The sequence below is a fragment of the Carcharodon carcharias genome, chromosome 9 (assembly GCF_017639515.1).
Source record: "Carcharodon carcharias isolate sCarCar2 chromosome 9, sCarCar2.pri, whole genome shotgun sequence".
NCBI lineage: Eukaryota > Metazoa > Chordata > Chondrichthyes > Lamniformes > Lamnidae > Carcharodon > Carcharodon carcharias.
The window spans coordinates 103,488,079-103,509,001 of NC_054475.1; the positions used below are offsets into that span (position 1 = coordinate 103,488,079).

At 44.1% G+C, this 20,923-nt stretch overlaps 1 protein-coding gene across 2 annotated transcripts in view; it reads left to right on the forward strand.

Moving 5' to 3' along the window:
* Positions 1-2,334: 2,334 nt before the first annotated feature.
* Positions 2,335-20,923, forward strand: part of f8 (coagulation factor VIII, procoagulant component) — a 96,010-nt gene continuing 77,421 nt past the window's right edge. The window contains exons 1-2 of one of the 2 annotated variants that reach the window (XM_041195849.1): positions 2,335-2,575; positions 3,133-3,236. In XM_041195849.1, the coding sequence (XP_041051783.1) occupies positions 2,382-2,575; positions 3,133-3,236 (298 nt within the window). In that variant the 5' untranslated portion in view covers positions 2,335-2,381. Of the gene's footprint in view, positions 2,576-2,642; positions 2,658-3,132; positions 3,237-20,923 lie in introns of those variants that run through there. The other variant, XM_041195850.1, reaches the window with a different exon arrangement.

A 20,923-nucleotide genomic window follows, 5' to 3' on the forward strand; every position in this document is an offset into this window, starting at 1 on the left:
GAAAGAAGATCATTGATGAAGCAGGTGAAGATAGTTGGGCCTAGGACAATGAGGAACAATGTTTGAGATGTCTGCAATTCAGTGGGCACATCCTCTCTCTATTGTGCTATATGCTACACCCAGAACCCTAATCCAGAGCAGGGCAAGGACTGCATTGCCAGTGGCTACAAAGGTGACTGTGGTGATGAATTTTTTTGCACCTGGCTCCTTCCAGACTGGAGCAGGTGATATTTGCAACAGCTTGTAGTTCTCAGTTGCACAACAGACATTACTGACACTTCATATTCAAAGAGAAGAAACTCCATTTCACTCTCTCTTACCAGAGATAAGCAGGGAGAGTGAGCATGTGCCTTCACTAGGTTTGCAGGCTCATAAATTTACAGATGCTTCATGTCAATTCTGCCCTGTGTGGGAACTGAAAGACTTCCACTCTTCAACACCCAGCTAATGTGTGAACCATGCAGGTCAATGCCTTGTATCCTGCCATTGGTCGTGATGTCTTCATTGCATAGCTACCGCTTGTGTTGCAATGAAAGCTGCAAGATCGATCATCAGACGCTGCATGATGAATGACTCCACAAGTGTACCAGCATAGTTGGCCATCACTTGCATGCTGGAAAATATGGGGTCCAAATTCTGTGCTAAGCCCTGTTCTAACTTGGTGTTGGACTCCTCCAAGCTCCTTGATATTTGACTGCAGGCTTTCTGGCAAGCTTCCCATTGCACTAAGCATTTTGTTGTGCAGATCCATCAGCCTTCTTTCATAGGCTGTCCATCAAAGTGCTCATCTGAGTCTTCTGCAATGGAATCTCTGTGGGATCTTGCCCTCCAGTGAGCTGGCACTTTCAGAATCCTTGTTCCATGCCCAAGCTGTAGCCCACTTGCAGATCCCACCTCTATATCCTCTTCTAAGATATGTCCAATGTCAGTAACTGAGCTGGTGACTGTGTGTGTCAAATTAAGTGATGGTGCAACTTCATCATCACTCTCTTGTGTTCCTCCATTGCCTGACCAGGTTGCACGACTTGGGTAACTGAACAGAAAAAGGCCCAAGGGAAAGGTTGTGGAGCGGAAAGTGGGGAAATTAAGAAGATATGCTTCCACAATTTGCAGCTTGTAACACAGAACAGTGTATGAGATGAGGGGGAAGTGGGATGTGGGAAGGAGGAGTAGGTATGAGGATACCATCATATTTAATGGTTGCAATCCCACTGCTGGCCACAGGCTCAGCAATGGCCACTCCTATAACAGCCAGAACCATCTTCTCCATGGGGGTTGGGACATGCAGGCATACATGTCTCCCTTTGTTTATCTCCTTCTGCCTCTAGTTGTATGCCACTTTATCCTCCAGGAGAGGGAGTGTGTCCTGATTGATGGAGATTGCTGGTAGGTGAGTGGTTGATGTGTGGCAATTTGAGTTGGTGGTGCATTTGGTGGGATATGGCATTTGAAAATGCATTCACTGACCTTGACTACTCATGTGAGGTCATTAAATGTCTTGAGGCTCTTTCTCCAGGTCCTGGGACTCCACTCCTGACATTGACTTCCGTAGCTATCAGCTCCCAGACCTTTTGACAATGTGCCTGGATGGCCTCCTGCAGATTCAGGACATCTCTCCTTCTTTCCACCTTCTCCACCAAGACCCTGGAGCCTGCTCTCTCCTCTATTCTGCTATTCTTCACTTCCCTAGATTAGATTCTCTTCATCCATGACTTCTAGCACCTGTTTTAGCCACGATGTAAGTCCCCTTTAAGAAATGCAGGCTAACTTTAAACAGTGAGCTTTAAATGGTGCAAGCCACTCATGATATTGGCCCCCTCTGATTGACATTGAACAGAAGGATGAGTACTGGTTGGCCACAGAAATCACTCAAATGAGCAAGCAGCACAAAGTTCTCTGCATCCATTTTGGCCTTCCTGGAATTATACTTCAGCAGTTTAATAGATTGAAAACTCATAAAATAGAAAGATGGTTCTTTGCTTGTGATTTTGTAATGAGTTACTGATGACAAGACAGACCCTAGTTACATTCTTACTGTGAGCTAGAAATGCATTCATTTCCACCCCCACCCCCCCCAACTTTGCATCACAGTAAGAGTTCAGTAGGAGTTTTAAGACTAAACGGTGTGTAAGCAATGGTGCATTAGACACTTCCTGGTGGCTTGAGTCAATTTCTGGATATTTCTTGTTAATTGCAAATTGTAATATATTTTGAGCTGATGCCAAAATGCTGACCCAATGTTCCTTAAGAGTTCCTGCCATTAGATTGCTTTCCTGGGGATGTTTTGCTTTCTTCAAAGAATCAGTGTAATTTTCCGTAATCCATCCTAAATTGATTGTAGTGTGACTGTCGGGTTTAGCAAACAACTAGGAAACTGTGGCATGGACGGGACCGTTTTCCAAGCATTAATTGCCCAACACAGAATGAGAGCCCTGGCTTTCGGTATGTTTTTGGTCCTTCTCCTTATCAAAGATACTTCAATGACGGTGAGGAAGCATTACATTGCAGCAGTGGAGTTTAACTGGGATTACAGGAGCAGCAATCTCCTGTCAGGGCTGGGAGCTGGGAACGTGAGGTGAGAATTTTGTTTGTTCTCAGCTAATATCATCAAGATGAAATACCTGTTACAATATTTCCCGGACCTACTGATTTAAATGGTGATCGTTGTTTTTGTACTTTCGCATTTTTCCTTTGGAGAACAGTGCAAATTTGCAGACTGATTTGCAGCCTGATGGACTGTGAAATGAATGCGCTAATTCCTGTTTTACCTAATCAAGGCCTGGCACAAACTGAAGTGTTTAATTCCTCGACTCTGAAATCCTTCTTTTGACAAATATAGCAGTTAAAAATTTGATTAGAGTTTTGCAAATTAATTTATCTTTATATTAAGTATTTTTCAGTATAGGGCAGTTCAGTAGTGCTGTGGCACTACCTTGAGCTCTGATCTCAGTGATGCCACCATGATGAAACACAGATTAGGAGAGGTAACACTGTCTGGAGCTAATATCCTCACAGTCTTGCAGTTTAGAGCAGCTTTTCTGGAATTACTAGTTAATCAGAGCTAATGAAGAATTCAGGATAACCCAACAAAATGATAAGCTAAATAAACATTTAAGTTTTGTTTCTGTGCAGGTCACAATATTCTTACAGGACGTTTCCTCAGTACAGGAAGGCAGTTTTTGTGGAATTCAAGGATTCTTCATTCCTCATACCAGAACCAAAGCCCAAGTGGATGGGTAAGAAAGATGTTTTCTGTCGTGAGCATCAACATGACATAGTAAATTGGCTCTGTCAGTCTTCCTCTTTTGCTTCTGTTCCAGGTATTCATGGGTCTGCTCAATTTAGGGTAATATTGGGTTGTTTTCCTTCCCTGATGACAAGGAATTGCTGTTTAACTGGTATTGGAGTGGAAACTGTATACTGATTGCTTGATGGTGGGGATCCCAGACTCATTTCTATCTACTCTCTGGTGCAGATGGATTGTATCATGCATTTTAAAAGAATATAGGGAAGAGTTGGAAGATGCAATGTTGCATAAATTTAATAGTTTATTAGAAAAAGGTTATGTTCACAAGGACAGGGGCATCGCTACTGTCATACCTATATTTAAGAAGGAGGTAAAACATACCCAGGGAATTATAGACCAGTCAGCTTAATATCAATACTAGGAAAAGTAATGGAGTAAAGAAAAAAATAGAAAAAGATCATGGGGCGGTGGGGGGAGCAGTAGTGTAGGGGAAAAACTGGATAGCCCCTGAAAATGAGCGCAAAACTTCTCAGACTTCAAGCTATCTACTCATTTAAATGATGATAGTGTTCAGCCCTGTGCTAAACACAATGGCTGGGATTTTCCAGTCCCACCAGTGGCAGGCATCGTTGCAAAAGGGATGGGGGGACAATTTGGAGAGCAGCTAAAAGTCAATTGACCGCTGTTGGCAGGACCCAAAAAACCCACCCTATGTTCAGTGGCTGTTTGGAAGCACAGATTGTTCTCATGTAAGCTCAACTTGCTGTCACACAAGCTCTCAGACTGCTGCCATCATAGTTGCATATACTAAGGTGCATAGGGGATAGCAGGGTGCCACAGCAGTGCAGCAATCTGTCCTCAACCCATTGCTATGATACTTCATGAGAGTGGCAGTGGCACCGTGCAGCAGAAGCCTGCTGTCCTTTTTCAGGATAACAGCATCCATCCTCCCGCTTCGCCAATGGCCACACTGTTGCCCATCAGCCAGCGAGCCCAGATCACTGCCACCCATGCTGATGTGTAATGGTCCAAAACCAGGTCCTCTAGGGCCAGAGCTTCTCAATAACATCCAGCACGGCTATCTGCAGTCTCCCCCACTGTAAGTCAGCAGTCTTCTACTTGTCATTCTGCAGCCAATGGGTAGCACTGCTTGGAGCACAAGTTCAGGCAAAACCACATGCAAGACAGATACTAAGGGAATGGGCAAGGGTGATTCCTTGACTTTTGTATGGAATATTGGATTGTTTGATTTATAAATTTGGTTTGAAATGTTTGCTTTATGGTACCTTTTATTTCTACGTTGTGATACAGAAGAGGGTATGACATTGAATAACACAGGGAATGTAAGATGGAACGTCTAGTGAATGGAGAATTTGTGTTGCATTCACTGTTACTGCAGTCAACCACAGATAGCTTGACCAGAAATGTTTGCCTCATGTCTTTCTGCTCCTTTTCTTCCTCAGTTGTTCATCATATACCCAGTAACAAAGCCTGTGCCCTCATGATGGCGAGGTTGCACATCATGCAGCAGACCACAGCAAATCTTGATATGTGCTCTGCCAATTACTGCAGGACTCTTCCAGAGCATTCCAGCTTGATTTCAGCACCCCAGTGGTCTGCTCCATCACTTTTCATGTGGCAGCGTTACTTTCATTATTTGCATGCTGGCCGTGTACATCTGTGTGGATTGCACACAGGAGTTATGAGCCACACATTCATCAGATAGCTCCTGTTAAGTTACCCTCTGGTTGGTTAAGGTGATCACCACTGAGTGACTGTAAAAAGGATGAACATAAACAGAATGCAAAAGGTGGAAATTTGGTGCAAATGTGAACTCAGTGCAGTGGGGGAACGAGGTGCTGCTTTTTACTTCCAATATTTGTATTAGTTTATGTAATCTTGAGACCATAAATATTTAACATTTTTATCCCGTGTTTTGGTGTTCATTTGCAAATTAGTGTTTAAAAAAAGAAAAAGCCTACAACAAACTAAAAAGTAAATATAAATTTCCTGGACTAAGATATGGTAGAGCAGCATGTGTGTCTGGATTGCTGCAAGTCTGAGTTCACGGACAGACAGGCTTCATATTGAACCCATCCCCAGTAGTTATCTCAAACTCAAATCTCTCTGGTTCAGAGTCATTGAGCTGGAGTGCAAGTTGGAGAGACTCCGACACATAAGGGAGGGGAACAATATCCAGACAGTTTGTTTCAGACCTCGGTCACATCTCATAAAGAGGTGCAGGTTCAGAACCGGGTTGATGTAACCAATAGTGTGCAAAGTAAAGGAAATCTAGGTAAGATAAACATTGAGGATCTGCAGAACTTGATTTTATTTAACAGATATAAAGTACTTGCTACTTGTGAGGATAAGGAAAAAGACTGCCAGGAGAACAGCCAGAATGCAGGCCATGGCACCTTGGAGCAGGAGGCTGTCCAAAGCAGGGAGAAGGAGGAGAGGGACGCATGATGTGTTAGTTGTAAGGATTTAATAATTAGGAGGATGGATCATTTATAAACAGGTCGAAAGTCACATATGTATGTTGCCTCCCAGGTGACAGTGTGAGAGATCTCTTGAACTGGCTTGAAAGAACATTGGACAGGAAGGGTGAAGGATCCAGTCATTGTAATTCATATTGGGACCCAGAAAATAGGGAAGAGTAGGCAAGAGGTCCTGCTTAGAGAGCACCATGAACTAGCATTAAATTAAAGAACAGAACCTCAAGGATTATAATCTTTGGATTATAACCTCAGCAACATGCAAGTGGCATGGGGACCAGCAGACTAGAGAGGTGAACATGTGGCTAAAGGTATAGCGTGAGAAAGTGGAGTTCCATTTCAAGGGGCACTGGCACTGGTTTTGAGAAAAGGAGAAACTCGGCCCTGAACCGGCTTGCACCTAGTGGAGGATAAATAGGGCATTCTATCCATACTCCCCCTGTCAAGAACCCTCGGGACCTTACATGTTTCAATCAAATCGCCTCTAAATCTTCTAAACTCCAGCAGAAATGAGCCTAGCCTATCCAACCTTTCCTCATAAGACAACCTGCCCATTCCAGGTATTAGTCTGGTGAACCTTCTCTGAACTGCTTCCAATAGGTCTGTTAACTAGTAAATGGCAGGTGAGGTGGAAGACTCGGGTGGAAAAAGTAGTATAACTAATAGTTCAAGAATAAATGGAAAGGAAGAGAGTAGAGTAACAATCAGAAGGTGTGCTATATGCATTACAGGTAAAGAGAAATTTTAAAAATGTAAAGTGATTAAACCATGCGTGAGAAATAAACGTGTGTAAAAAGTGTAAGAGCTAAAGGACAGGTTATGATGTGTGGATCAAATAAGGTTCTTTATACAAACACATGAAGTATAACAAACAAATTGAATGAATTGCAGGCACAAATTCAACTTGGAGGGTATGACATGGCAGCCATGACTGATACATAGCTGCAAGACAGTTAGGACTGGGAAGGAAATATACCAGGTTATAAGGTCTACAGGAAAGATAGGGAAAATGGTAGTGGGGAAGAGGGAGATTAGTGTTAGTGATTAAAGAATAAATCAGTTTAACAGTCAGAGAGGATAGAATGAGAAGCAGGCAGTGGAGGCTTTATAGATAGAACTAAGAAATACTAAAGGATTGAAGATTGTAATGGAAGCCATGTATAGACCCCTGGCAGTAGCAGTAAAGTTATAAATTACATAAATGCAGAGGTTAGGCAAGCATGGAGCAAAAGCAGTGTGGCTTTAATGGGAGTTTTTAAACTTTCATATGGACTGGGATAAACAATCTGTCACATATCAGAAAGATAATTAATTTCTTAAGTGTTACCAGAATAGTTTTCTGAAACAATATCCTAGAGCCATACTAGATTTAGAAATGATCAATGAGGCAGATTTAGTTAACAATCTAACATTGTGCGACATTTATCTAATACTGATCATAATATGAACAAGTTCAATGTAGTGTCTGAAAGGGAGGAATTCAGAACATCTATAAAGATTCTAAATTTAGGTAAAGCTAACTTCAATGAGATGGTCCAGATTGTCCACAATAAATTGGGCAAATCTGTTAATTTGTAAAATGACAAAAGAGCAGTGGGAGATGTTGAAAAAAAAGAATTAACATGGTAAGAACGTATTGGTCAAGAGCTCTACTTGTCAAAAAAAACTACCATGGGATGTCTAAAGAGATACGAGACAACATTCAGCCGAAAGATAAAGCATACAGAAATGCAAAAAAAAAAGGTGCAGACCCTGGAAAATGGGAAAGATACAAGGAAAAATCAAAGGGTGACAAAATAAATAGTAAGGCCAAGATCTTCTGGCCCCGTTGTGGCGGGTTCCCCATGGCAGACATGGCAAGCCATTCAAATCTCCGTTGACTCCGATGGGACCAAAAGATCCTGCCGGTGGGCAGGGCTGGAAAATCCAATCCTAAGAGCTACAAAAAAGGAGAATGAAAAGGAACTTCCGAGGGAAATCATAGAACCATAGAAAAGTTACAGCACAGAAGGAGGCCCATCTTGTCCATGCCAGCCCTTTCTAATCCCACTTTCCTGCACCCGGCCCATAGCCCCTGCTTAAGGTGCAGATCCAGGTACTTTTTAAAAGAATTTAGAGTTTTTGCCTCTACCACCAACTTGGGCAGCGAATTCCACACACCCACTACCTCTGCGTAAAAAAGTTCTTCTTCATGTCCCCCCTACACCTTCTGCCACTTATCTTGAATCTCTGCCCCCTAGTTCTAGAATTCCCCACCAAGGGAAACAATTTTATCCTGTCCACTCTATTTATTCCCCTCATAATTTTGTACACCTCAATCAAGTCACCTCTCAGCTTTCTTTGTTCTAAGGAAAATAAGCTCAACCAATCCAATCTCTCCTCATAGCTACACTTTTCTAACCCTGGCAACATTCTTGTAAACCTCCTCTACACTCTCTGCAGAGCTATTACGACCTTCCTGTAATGTGGTGACCAGAACTGCACACAATACTCCAGTTGTGGCCTCACCAGTGTTTTATACAATTCCAACATTATATCCTTACTTTTATATTCTATACCTCTGCCAATGAAGGCGAGCATTCCATATGCCTTCTTTACAACCTTGTCTACTTGAACTGCTGCCTTCAGGGACCTGTGTACTTGTACGCCAAGATCCCTCACTTCATCTACCCCTCTTAGTATATTCCCATTTATTGTGTAATCCCTGTAACTGTTTGACCTCCCTAAATGTATGACCTCACACTTCCCTATATTAAAATCTATCTGCCACTTTACCGCCCACTCCACCAACCACCTATATCGTTTTGGAGATTATCGCTATCCTCTACACTATCCACTACTTGGCCAATCATCTGCAAATTTCCCAATCGTGCCCCACATTCACGTCCAAATTGTTAATATATAACACAAACAGCAAGGGTCCCAACACCGAGCCCCATGGAACACCACTTGAGACAACTCTTCATTTGCAAGGGCATCCATCAACCATTATCCCTTGTTTCCTGTTATAAAGCCAACGCTTTATCCAGTTTGCCACATTACCCTGAATCCCATGGGCTTTTACTTTCCTGACCAATCTGCCATGTGGGACCTTGTCAAATGCCTTGGACAAAAGGACATAAGGAAGCTACAAAAAGGAATAGATAGGTTAAGTGAGTGGGCAAAGATTTGGCAAATGGAGTATAATGTGGGAAAATGTGAAATTGTCCATTTTGGCAGGTAGAATAAGAGAGAGGCATATTATCTAAATGGTGAGACATTGCAGAGCTCTGAGCTGCAGAGGGATCTGGGTGTCTTAGTGCATGAATCGCAAAAGGCTAGAATGCAGGCATAGCAAGTAATTAGGGAAGCTAATAGAATATTATCATTTATTGCGGGGTGGAATTGAATACAACAGTAGGGAGGTTATGCTTCAGTTATACAGAGCACTAGTGAGACCACATCTGGAGTACTGTGTACAGTATTGGTCGCATTTTTTATGGAAGGGTGTAAGTGCATTGGAAGCAGTTCAGAGAAGGTTCACCAGACTAATACCTGGAATGGGAAGGTTGTCTTCTGAGGAAAGGTTGGATAGGCTAGGCTCGTTTCTGCTGAGAAGATTTAGAGGTGATTTGATTGAAACATGTAAGATCCCGAGGGTTCTTGACAGGGCAAGTATGGATAGAATGTTTCCTCTTGTGAGACAATCAAGAACTGGGGGTCACAGTTTAAAAATAAGGGTCCAGTTGCAGGTCCAGCAGCATCCGTGGAGAGAGAAACAGAGTTAACATTTTGAGTCCGTATGACGCCCTGAGGAACTCTGTTTCTCTCTCCACCGACGCCGCCAGACCTGCCGAGCCCCCCCAGCATTTTGTGTTTTGGATCAGGTCTAAACTCTGCAGTCCTGCCACATTCAGTCATGAATGTTGGTGGACAATTAAACAACTCACTGGAGGAGGACTGTCCACAAATATCCCCATCCTCGATGATAGAGGAACTCAGCATATCAGTGAAAAAGATAAGGCTGAAGCATTTGCAACAATCTTCAACCATAAGTGCCAAGTGGACGATTCATCTTGGCCTCCTCTGGAGTCCCCAGCATCACAGATGCCAGTCTTCAGTCAATTTGATTCACTCCACGTGATATCAAGAAATGGCTGAAGGCACTGGATACTGCAAACGCTATGGGCCCTGACAATATTCAGGCAATAGTAAAATTTGTTCTCCTGAACCTGCTGTGCCCCTAGCCAAGCAGTTCCTGTACAGCTACAACACTGATATCTACCTGGCTATGAGGAAAATTGCCCAGGTATATCCTGTACACAAAAAGCAGGACAGATCCAACCCAGCCAATTACTGCCCCACCAGTCTACTCTCCATCATTAGTGAAGTGAAGGAAAGGGTCATCAACAGTGCCATCAAGTGGTACTTGCTTAGCAATAACTAATCCACTGATGCTCAGTTTGGGTTCTGCCAGGGCCATTCAGCTCCTGACCTCATTACAGCCTTAGTTCAAACATGGACAAAAGAGCTGAACTCCAGAGGTGAGATGAGAGTGCCCTTGACATCAAGGCAGCATTTGAATGAATGTGACATTAAGGATCCCTAGCAAAACTTGAATGGGAATCAGGGGGAAAACTGATTGGAGTCATACCTAGCACAAAGGAAGATGATTGTGCTCGTTGGAGGTCAATCATCTCTGTTCCAGGGCATCACTGCAGGAGTTCCTCAGTGTCCTAGGCCCAACCATCTTCAGCTACTTCATCAATGACCTTCCTTCCATCATAAGGTCAGAAGTGGGGATGTTCGCTGATGATTGCACAGTGTTCATCACCATTTGCGACTCCTCAGATACTGAAGCAGTCCATGTCCAAATGCAGCAAGACCTGGACAATATCCAGGCTTGGGCTGACAAGTAGCAAGTATCATTCACGTTACACAAGTCCGGGGAATGATCATCTCCAACAAGAGAGAATCTGACCATTGCTGTTGACATTCAATGGCATTACCCTCACTGAATCCCCACTATCAACATCCTGGGGGTTACTATTGACCAGAAACTGAACTGGACCAGCCATATAACTACTGTGGCTATAAGAACAGGTCAGTGGCTAGGAATCCTGTGGCGAGTAACTCACCTCCTGCCTCTCCAAAGCCTGTCCATCATCTACAAGGCACAAGTCAGGAGTGTGATGGAATACTCCCCACTTGCTTGGATGAGTGCAGCTCAAACAACTCTCAAGAAGCTTGACACTATCCAGGACAAAGCAAGCCGCTTGATTGGCACCCCATCCACAAACATTCACTCCCTCCACCACCAATATACAGTGGCAACAGTGTGTACCATCTACAAGGTGTACTGCAGAAAGTCACCAAGGCTCCCTAGGCAGCACCTTCCAAACCAATGACCACTACCATCCAGAAGGACAAGGGCAGCAGATACATGGAAATATCACGACTTGTAAGTTCCCCTTCAAGCCACTCACCATCCTAACTTAGAGGTATATCGCCGTTTGTTCACTGTCACTGGGTCAAATCCCTGGAACTCTCTCCCTAACAGCACTGTGAGTGTACTTACACCACATGGGCTGCAGCAGTTCAAGAAGGCAGGTCACCACCATCTTCTCAAGGGCAATTAGGGATGGGCAATAAATATTGGCCGAGCCAGCGACACATCCCGTAAATGAATATAAAAAAGAACTTGTGGCACTTGCAAGCCCATTCACACAGTATACATTCTGTACAGAACCAATGAACCCTATGGTAACAGTGGCATGTATGGAAAAGCTTAAAAACAGCCATTGAATTCATAACTTTCCGAAAAAACCTACAGTTACCACAACCCTATAAAAGTGTCAATCAACCAGACCTTTGGAGACCTTTAAACTATATATGCTTGACACCTCTTTATTTTGTCGAAATAAATATTGAGCCATTGGCAAAATAGATCCAAGAAAAAAAGCTGTCAATTAAGCAATGCTTTCCCTTGTGTCATCTGTGTCAACAGACTAATGGATGTCCGGTCTGAGCTAAGCATGCATAATTGACACTAAATAGAAGCACATCAATTTTGAGGAATTCTACACAGTTCCTGAATTGGCCTGAGTGATGTGCTGAGTATGATTGCACACCAACTGGATGCTGATGGAGCAGAAACCATTGTGGTATATTTCAGAATTAACATGTGGTGCCTGCAAACTGATGTATGTGGAGTCAATGACATCTTGCACATTCATCGCTGCTAGGATCTGTCATTGCCCCAGTCCTCAAAATGAGGACAACATTGCCAGGCTTCATGATTTGTGTGTCCTCAGCAGGCCAATCCTGGAACCACAGGTTATCGTGCAGAGAGGTTATGAGTTGCCCTGAGGAAGGGGGATTCTTGAGCTAGAATTCTGCCCTCTCTCCTTCTGCTTTTATCTCTTCTCCACAGCTGAGTTTATGCAGTCAGTTTCTGACTGTGCTGCAGCTTGTTGAATTAAATGCCGCCACATGGAACGGTTTGAGGCAAGTTCCTCCTACATATCAAGGTCAATTTCTCCCCCTTACAACAAGACCTTCAGAGCGTTCTTAAAATGTTTTCTCTGTCCTTAAGATTGGGTACCATCCATAAGTTGTGAAAAGAGGATCTGTTTCGGAAACCGATTACTTGGCACAAGTAGTGCTGATTTTGTATGATCGTGGTTGCTGGAGGAATTGGCTCCAGTAAGGATGCTGCAGTTAGTTCACCCGTCTCCGCACTTCACCTTGAGTATCCTGTGAAAATACTGTTGGTGGGAATTCTCCAGCATCCAAGGTGCGTTCAGTAGGTGACTGAAGTCTCACTGCCAGGTAGAAGGGTGGTGACAACAACAGCGTTGTAGACTGAAGCCTTCATCCTTCTATGGATATCTCTATTGTCAAAGACCCAGTTATACAATTTTGGAAGGCTGCACTGGTACAGCTGATTGTGTGGTGGATCTCCTCTTCGATGCGAATGTGGTAAAAAAGGTATCTGCCGAGATATGGGAAGTGTTCAATGACTTCTAAAGTCTCACTATCAATAGCAACAGCTGGAGGTGTTGGTGCTTGTCCAAAAGAGGCCTGGTGGAGGATTTGGGTCTTGCTGATGTTGAGAGAGAGACCAACCGTTTTGTATGTGGAGTTGAAGAGATTGAGGATGGTCTGAATGTCACTTGCATTTTGGGCCACAACTGCACAATCATCAGTAAATTGCAAGATATGGATATGTTCCACTGGATGACCAGAAACAACATTGGACCTCTGGAAGTATGTCTTTGTCGATGGTTGGGGGTGATTCAGGAGGATTCATGTGGATATCTTCTCCACAATAGACAGAAGAGGGTCTCTATCATTCCCACAAATTGATTTACTACCTTTCTTGAAAAGTGAAACAATGATTACATTGCGGAAGTCTATAGTACCTCTTATTCCCAAATTTTTATAAAAAGGTCTGAGAGTTTGACTGAGAGTTCAGGACCACCAGCTTCATAGATTTCTGCAGGAATGTTGTCCAGACCACAAACTTTGTTATTCTTCATCTGTTGGATAGCCTTTTGTATCTCAGCAAGTGTTGGCAAATTTAACCTCCCAAACTGTTGAGGGATTGCTTTGATAGTTTTATGTCATACTGTTGACTCCTGATTGAGAGGTTTCCGGTAATGCTCCTTCCAACTGTCTCAGATAGCTGCATCATCTTTGAGAAGATTATTGTCTTCTTCAGCTCAGAGAGGGGAGGGACCATTTGTTTATTGTTCATAGATGGTCACAGTGATCTGGAAAAATGTCATGCAGGTCTGCTGGATTTGGATTTCAGTGGCTTTCTCTATCCATCACTTATTCTGGATGACATGTGTCATTCTCTGAGCTTCAGATTTGAATAGTAAGTATTTTTTTCATTTCTTTATGCCATGTAGTGCACCATGGTGAAGCTGGCAATTTTTGCGAAACTGCATTTTAACTCTGCCCGCTTCTCTGCGTTAACAGAGATTGAAGCATTCTCTTTGCAGGCAGAGCTTCAATGACCTTCCTTATTCAATAGTGGATGGTGAACTAACAGATGTTGCAAAGTTGCTTGCTCTAGTCTGTAAGGAGCCAGACACATAAAACTCACCTTCACAGCCACTGCCACTCTTACCCTGCTCTGATTCTTCAGATGTAGTGGCAACAGGTGGCAGATTTCAGTGAACACTTCATCGGTGAAACAAAGATGTTTGACACACTGTTCCTTGCTGAGGTTTGAGGTATGAGGATTGCTCCCTGAAGACCCCAGGCAGATATGTCCTCCTGCTGAGATGTCCTTTTCCCCTTTCCCTTACTCCATCTTCCAACAGGTTGTCCTCCTGTATAAGTCAAGGGGTATGAAAACTACCTCACCCATAACTGGGAGAAAGTAACCTGTGCAGAATCCTTACAGTCAGACCAAGTGTGGCACACCACTCCTTAGAGACTTCAGCAGCTTTAAAAAAAATGTACAAAACACTAAACACTTCTACAAACTCAGCAAGAACCAGTAGAAATCAATCGGTAACTAATCTGAAAGTAATTGGTAATCCTTTTAAATAGCACTGCTGAGGGATGTGGGTGGGGGTCCTTCCTGACTGCATGTTCAATTGTGCAAGGTTAAGAGAGGGTGTTAGCTGGAGTGTTGAGCTCCAAGCTTTTTTTTATTTCTATGTTCGTGGAACTTGGGCGTCGCTGGCTAGGTCAGCTTTTATTGCCCATCCCTAATTGCCCTTGAGAAGGTGGTGGCGCGCCAACGTTTTGAACTGCTGCAGTCCATACGGTGTAGGTATACCCACAATGCTGTTAGGAAGGGAGTTCCAGGATTTTGACCTAGCGACGATAAAGTAGCATCATCAAATTATCATTACACAGTGATTGACATCACAATCCACCTACTCTGCGTATTGCTGGGGCAGGCTTCCTGTGCCCATACTACGCATATCAGCATTCAGCATGACTCACAACAGAAGTATGCTGCAGACATTTTACAACAAAAATGGCACCTGTAGCACTGAAAATATCAGCAACCTAATTTTGTGGCACTAAAAAACAAAAATGTAATAATGAATATTTAACATTGATTTCAAAAGGTAAAGTCTTGCCAACCTCATTGAATTATTTGAAGAGATAGCAGAAAGTGTAGAGAAGGGTAACCTAATTGTTGTAATATATCTAGATTTCCAAAAGACCTTTGATAAGATATTGCTTAATATCACATAATAAACTTGCGGAATAGGCATATAATTGACAAATTAATTTCAATATACCTAAGGGTGAGGTATTTCATTTTGATAAGAAAAATGAGAAGGTCACACCTTGCTTGATTAAGGTCAGAGAATGCAGAGTCATAGGCAAGTAACAGAATGGATAATTAGCTGAAAGACAGAGAAGAGAGAGTTGAGGTAAAGAGTAGCTATTCAGATTGGTGACAGTGGGACGTAGGATTCTGTGCTAGGACCACTGTTGTTCACAATTTGTATTCATAATTTAGACTTTGGAATCAAAAACTGAATGGCTAAATTTGCAGGTTGACACCAAATTGGGAGGGATAGTCAATACTGAAGAGGACAACAAATTACAAGACAATATTAATAAACTTGTGAATAGGCATATAATTGACAAATTAATTTCAACATAGATAAGGGTGAGATATTTCATTTTGATAAGAAAAATGAGCAGGTCACATCTTGTTGAAAAATAGAATCTAAATACTGTAGCAAAGGGATCAGGGAGTACAAATACACAATCAATTAAAGTTGTGATACATGTCAAAAAGGCGATAACAAAAGTAAACCAAGTACTGGTGCTTATTTCTAAATGGATAGATTTGAAGAATAGAGAAGTTATGCTGAACTTATTTGGAACCTTGGTTGAGCCACAGTTGGAGTATTGTGTATAATCCTGCTAACCATATTATAAAAAGAAAATAGAGGCACAGGAGAGAGGTGCAAACAGGATTTACAATGATGATACCAGAATTACAAGGTTATATCAGGAGACGATGAATCGTCTGGGTTGGTTTTCTCTTGAAAGAAGAAGGCTGATGGGTGACCTAATAGATGCCTTTTAAATTATGAAAGGTTTTTAAAGAGTTGACACAGAAAGAACTTTTCCATTTGTGGGGAAGAGCAAAATTAGAGGTTATCAATATAAGTTAGTGACCAAGAAATCAAAAAGAGAACGCAGAAGGAACTTCTTTATCCAGAAAGTGGTGAAAATGTGGAACTCTACTGCAGAGAGAAGTTGTAGCGAACAGTTTTGGTGCATTTAAGGGGAAGCTAGAGATAAGCATATGAGAAAGAAGGGGATAGAAGGTTAAACCGATCAAGTTGGGTGAAGAAGAATAGGAGCAGTCTTGAGATGGTTGGAAAGAAAAAGTAGTTGCTGAAGAAAATCTCTTTTAAGGTTGTTCTATGTGATTTAGAAAAGAACACTTTCAATAGTTGAAGCTCATCATATAAAAATGTATATAACAATAAAATATTTTAATAAATATTTAATATTAATATTTAATAAGCATGATACATATAAATAAAATACAAATTATATATATATAAATATATAAAGAAAAGTTGGAGTCCATTATGGAATATTTTTGTTTTTACAGAATTTTATTTACATTTTTCTCTTTTTGATTAGAGGTAAAGTCCTACTTTTCTTTCCCTCTAATCATTTCAGGCTGCACACTAACTCAAATTTAGTAACCTGCTCTCAGGTTTTACAAAGACACCTCTAACTATCCATTAGAAGGTATGGACAGCAAGCAAAGAAGAACTTTCCCCCTAGTATTTCTTACCCTCTCCGCCCCAGGGAAAAATGACTCTGCTGAACTTCTTTCAGTGATTTAACTGAAATCAGTGACTGAGCAGCAGAAGTCAGACTTCCAAATCTACATGGCAGTTTTTTTTAGTCATACAGGGAATGTGGGCTTCGCTGGTTCGGCCAGCATGTACTGCCCACCCCTAGTTGCCCTTGAGAAGGTGGTGGTGAGCTGCCTTCTTGAACCGCTGCAGTCCGTGTGGTGCAGATACACTCACAGTGCCGTTAGGGAGGGATTTCCAGGACTTCGACCCAGTGACAATGAAGGAACGGCGATATATTTCCAAGTCAGGATGGTGCGTGACTTAAAGGGGAACTTCCAGGTGGTGGTGTTCCCATGTATCTGCTGCCTTTGTCCTTCTAGATGCTAGTGATTGTGGGTTTGGATGGTGCTGTCTAAGCAGCCTTGATGAATTCCTGCAGTGCATCTTGTAGATAGCAGATGGTAGGTGGCAGTGTGGTTGTCCCAAAGTACTTGTGCCATGGCACTGCCCAAATTTTTCTGTCATTGATTGTTTGAGTCCTTAATTCAGTGTGAGGTTTCTTCAACAGTGAGTTTGTTTTCAGTAGGTTCCAGAATTTGCTGTATATCCCAGTGTGAATATGTGTAAGTCTGTGAAAAATCACTTCTATCAGATTAGCATGAAATGCGCTGATCCATTGCATGCACCCAGAAATTTCCAAAGCACATGGCCTGAAGGTAACCTTCTCCCTTCTCTCACACATTCTATTTTGAGTGACTCAGCTCTTAATGGAAGGCATTGCCAAACAAAACAGCTCAAGTCTCCTGCCATTCTCAGTCAGTTATCAGGCAGATCCATAAACTAACAGCATTTCCTCTCAGACCAGCCAGAAGAAACAAGCGTAACAACTCAACTATATATCTTAGTTTTGCTGGAAGATGTCATGAAGGGTCATATTGTGACTTTTTTTTTCTATGTAAATTTGATTTCTGTCTACACAGTCGCCTAAAGTTGATGTCAAGATCCTTTCTTGCCCTTCAATTTTTGACTCTCATCTCTCAGCCTGTCCTGAATTTGTGGAGTTCATGGAATATGGCTCAATGGGCAGGAGTTTCCCCTCGTCGGGTGAGCACGGCAGGCTGGCCCAGGAGCGGCCGCAAAACAGACCGCCGCCCGCGATTGGTCTCCAACTGCAATTTCATGCTGGCAGACCAATTAACGCCCACCCGGCTTGATACACGACTCTGTACTGGCCAGGAAGGACTGAACAAGGGTGGGAGCCTGTCAGTCACCAGGGCCAATGATGACCCAGTGGCCAATTTAAAAGTAGCTCAGGAAAGCTGCCATGGAGGATGTCCCCTGAACCTTCACAATGGATCCTAGAGTGGCTGGACATAGCAGGCGGGAGGATAGCTCAGGCAGGCTCTCAGCACCCCCACTGTTCTGATGAGTGCCTCACCATCCTCCTGGAGGAGGTGGCCGCCAGGAGGGACACCATTGTCCCCAGGGATGGGAGGAGGAGGCCAGCACACCTCACCAAGAGGGCATGGGAGGAAGTGGCAGCAATGCTGAACAGCCATGATGTGGTACGGCACACACGGGTGCCGTGCCATAAGCATTTCAATAACCTACTGCGCTCAGGAAGGGTGAGTACCATGTTGGTATGGGTCATTGTGCAGATGTGTTAAGGTGTGGCCAGTCCCAGTGAAGTCCAGTGTCAATCACGCCGGAGCTGGCCAAGGGGGTGAGCCCTGGCTGCTTGGACTGAGTGCCTCACAGCTCAAAGGCCACGACATGGAAGTGCCCTGCCAGGTGCTCCTCAACTGGCTGCAATGGCGCTGTAGGTGGGGAGTGGACTAATCAATCCTGCTCTGTTGTTTCAGGAGAAGACAGCCCACAACAATACAGAAAAGTCGCAGACCGACGGAGGCCCCACTAACCTCCTAACCCTCACGAGATACGAGCAAGACACCCTGGATCTCAAGAGTCACCATGCCCCACTTGTAACCGGGCATGGAGAGGCAGGAGTGCCTGATGAAGGTAAGAGCACAGTGCACAGAGGTGAGACTTTCAGCTCGTGCAACCATTCTAGTGTAGTCTCTTCATTGATATGAGCCTCGAACCTGGAGTCCCCATTGATCATTGGAAGACAAGGGCACCATGATGCAGATCTACATGGTCTCACCAGGGTGTCTGGCATGCACAGTGACAGTGTGATGACTTTTACTAATGATGTGTTCTTGTTCTCCCTTTTAGGCCAGCAGGCGTTTGATCTCCAGACCCCGAAGGGCCACCCCTAACACCAGAGGACCACTGGGCATCATTTACACCTACATCACACCTGCTATCTAAAGCAGGCACCAGCACAGATACCAGCATCTCGGTGGGCATTAGAGCAGCAGCTAGTATCTCGGTGCACATCAGCGAAGGCACTTCACAATCACTTGAGGTGCACGCGGAAGCAGAGAGTGCCCAGGGCACCTACAGTCAGAGGGCTGCCGGGGACCAGGACAATGCTCAGTCGAAGGCTGACGATGTGCCTTTGGAGTCGTCCTTTAGGCAGTAGATGCTGGATGTCCTGCGAGATATGCAAGAGGATCTATCAGATGTCCATGAAGGTATGTGTGCCATGGTCTCTGTTGTGGAGGAGTCCATGCGGAGCATGAGCACTGTGTAGACCGTCATGGTCGAGCGCACTGCCTCCTCTATTGAGAGTGGTGACTCTCTTGGAGAGGCTGCTCCAGGAACAGAATCAGAGGTTCCTGGGTTTGCACTCAGACTTGCAAGCCCTCACACAGGCAATGACCTCAGGTGGTCAGTGCCAGTGTGGGAGATGGATGAGGCACTCAGTATCCCAGCTAGGTGCCCATCTATCAATGGTGCGCAGGGAGGTCCAGAGTGACCTCACATTGGCGCACGAGCTGCCTGTCATCTCTGCGGGCTCCTCTCGGTGCTCTGGATGACGGCAGCACCTCCCCCGCCCCTCTGCCCATGACCATGGCATCTGATGAGGCTGCGGCGACTGGGGAGATGCCAGCAGTGGCATTGGCTGCTCCCTCCCAGGCGGAACCAGCACAGGTTCCACAGGCCAGAGGACAACCACCAAGGTCATCAAGGCCAACAAGACAACAGGGTCAGTAGGCTGTCTCCAATGCCGGTGCCAGTGAGGGGTGAGGGGGGAACACCTAGATGTAGCATTCACAAGAGTAAATGAAAGGCACCATGAGCACAAGAAGGACAGGTCACGGGTGATTTTAGGTTAATTTATGTTTACTTTATCTAAACTGGCCTGGGAAGACCATAAGCAGTTGATGTAAATAATCAGGAATTGTCAAAAAGAGAGCAATTTTGCTATTGTCGTCATGGCCTGAGTATGCTTCACCTTTTTATTTTTGTGGTGCAGGGTATGCCAGTATGTAATGCTGGACATAAGTTGCTCTGAACTTTATTGCACAGGCACCAAGTGTTCTTTGTATTCAAATGAAGGGTCCTTCCAGACATCCAGGATGGAGGCAGCAGTCCTGGCATGCGCTTGAAGCTGATCTTTAGTAGCCTAACTTAAGGAGCGTTGGATCAAGGTGTCCCTGCACCCCTCTGCGTTCTCCTCATCGTGCTCCTCTTCTGATTCGCTACTGGACTCGTCATCTGTGGCCTGTGTAGCTGTGTCAAGATCCTCTTCTTACTGTGGGCCCCCTTTGTCAGTGCCTGATTGTGGAGAGCACAGCATGCAACCGCTATCTGGGGGATATTGTAGTGCAACCCCTGAACGGTCCAGGCATCGGAAACGCATCTTAAGAAGACCTATTGTCCTCTCTACCACCACCCTTGTGAAGGCATGGCTCGTATTATAATGCTGCTCTGCCTCTGTTCTTGGGTAGTGGAGAGGCATCATGAAAGGTGGTGGCATAGTGGTGTTGTCACTGGACTAGTATTTCAGAGACCCAGGATAATGCTCTGGGTACCTGGGTTCAAGTCCCACCACAGCTGATGGTGAAATTTGAATTAAAAGTCTAATGATGACCACAAAACCATTGCCGATTGTCAGAAAAACCCATCTGGTTCACTAATGTCCTTTAGGGAAGGAAATCTGCCATCCTTACCTGGTCTGGCCTACATGTGACTCCAGACCCACAGCATTGTGGTTGCGTCTTAAATGTCCCCTAAACAAGGGCAATTAGGGATGGGCAATAAATGCTGGCCCAGTCAGCGATGCCCACACCCCGTGAATAAACAAAAAAAAAATGAGCCACCCAGCAGCCGTCCATCCATTTGGGCTGGAGCACTGAAGAGCCTTGGCACCTGGGAGTGATGTATGCATCATGGGAGCTGCCAGGGTACCTTGCACAGACTTGCAGAATCTGCATCCTGTGGTCACACACTATCTGCACGTTCAAGGAGTGGAATCCCTTCCT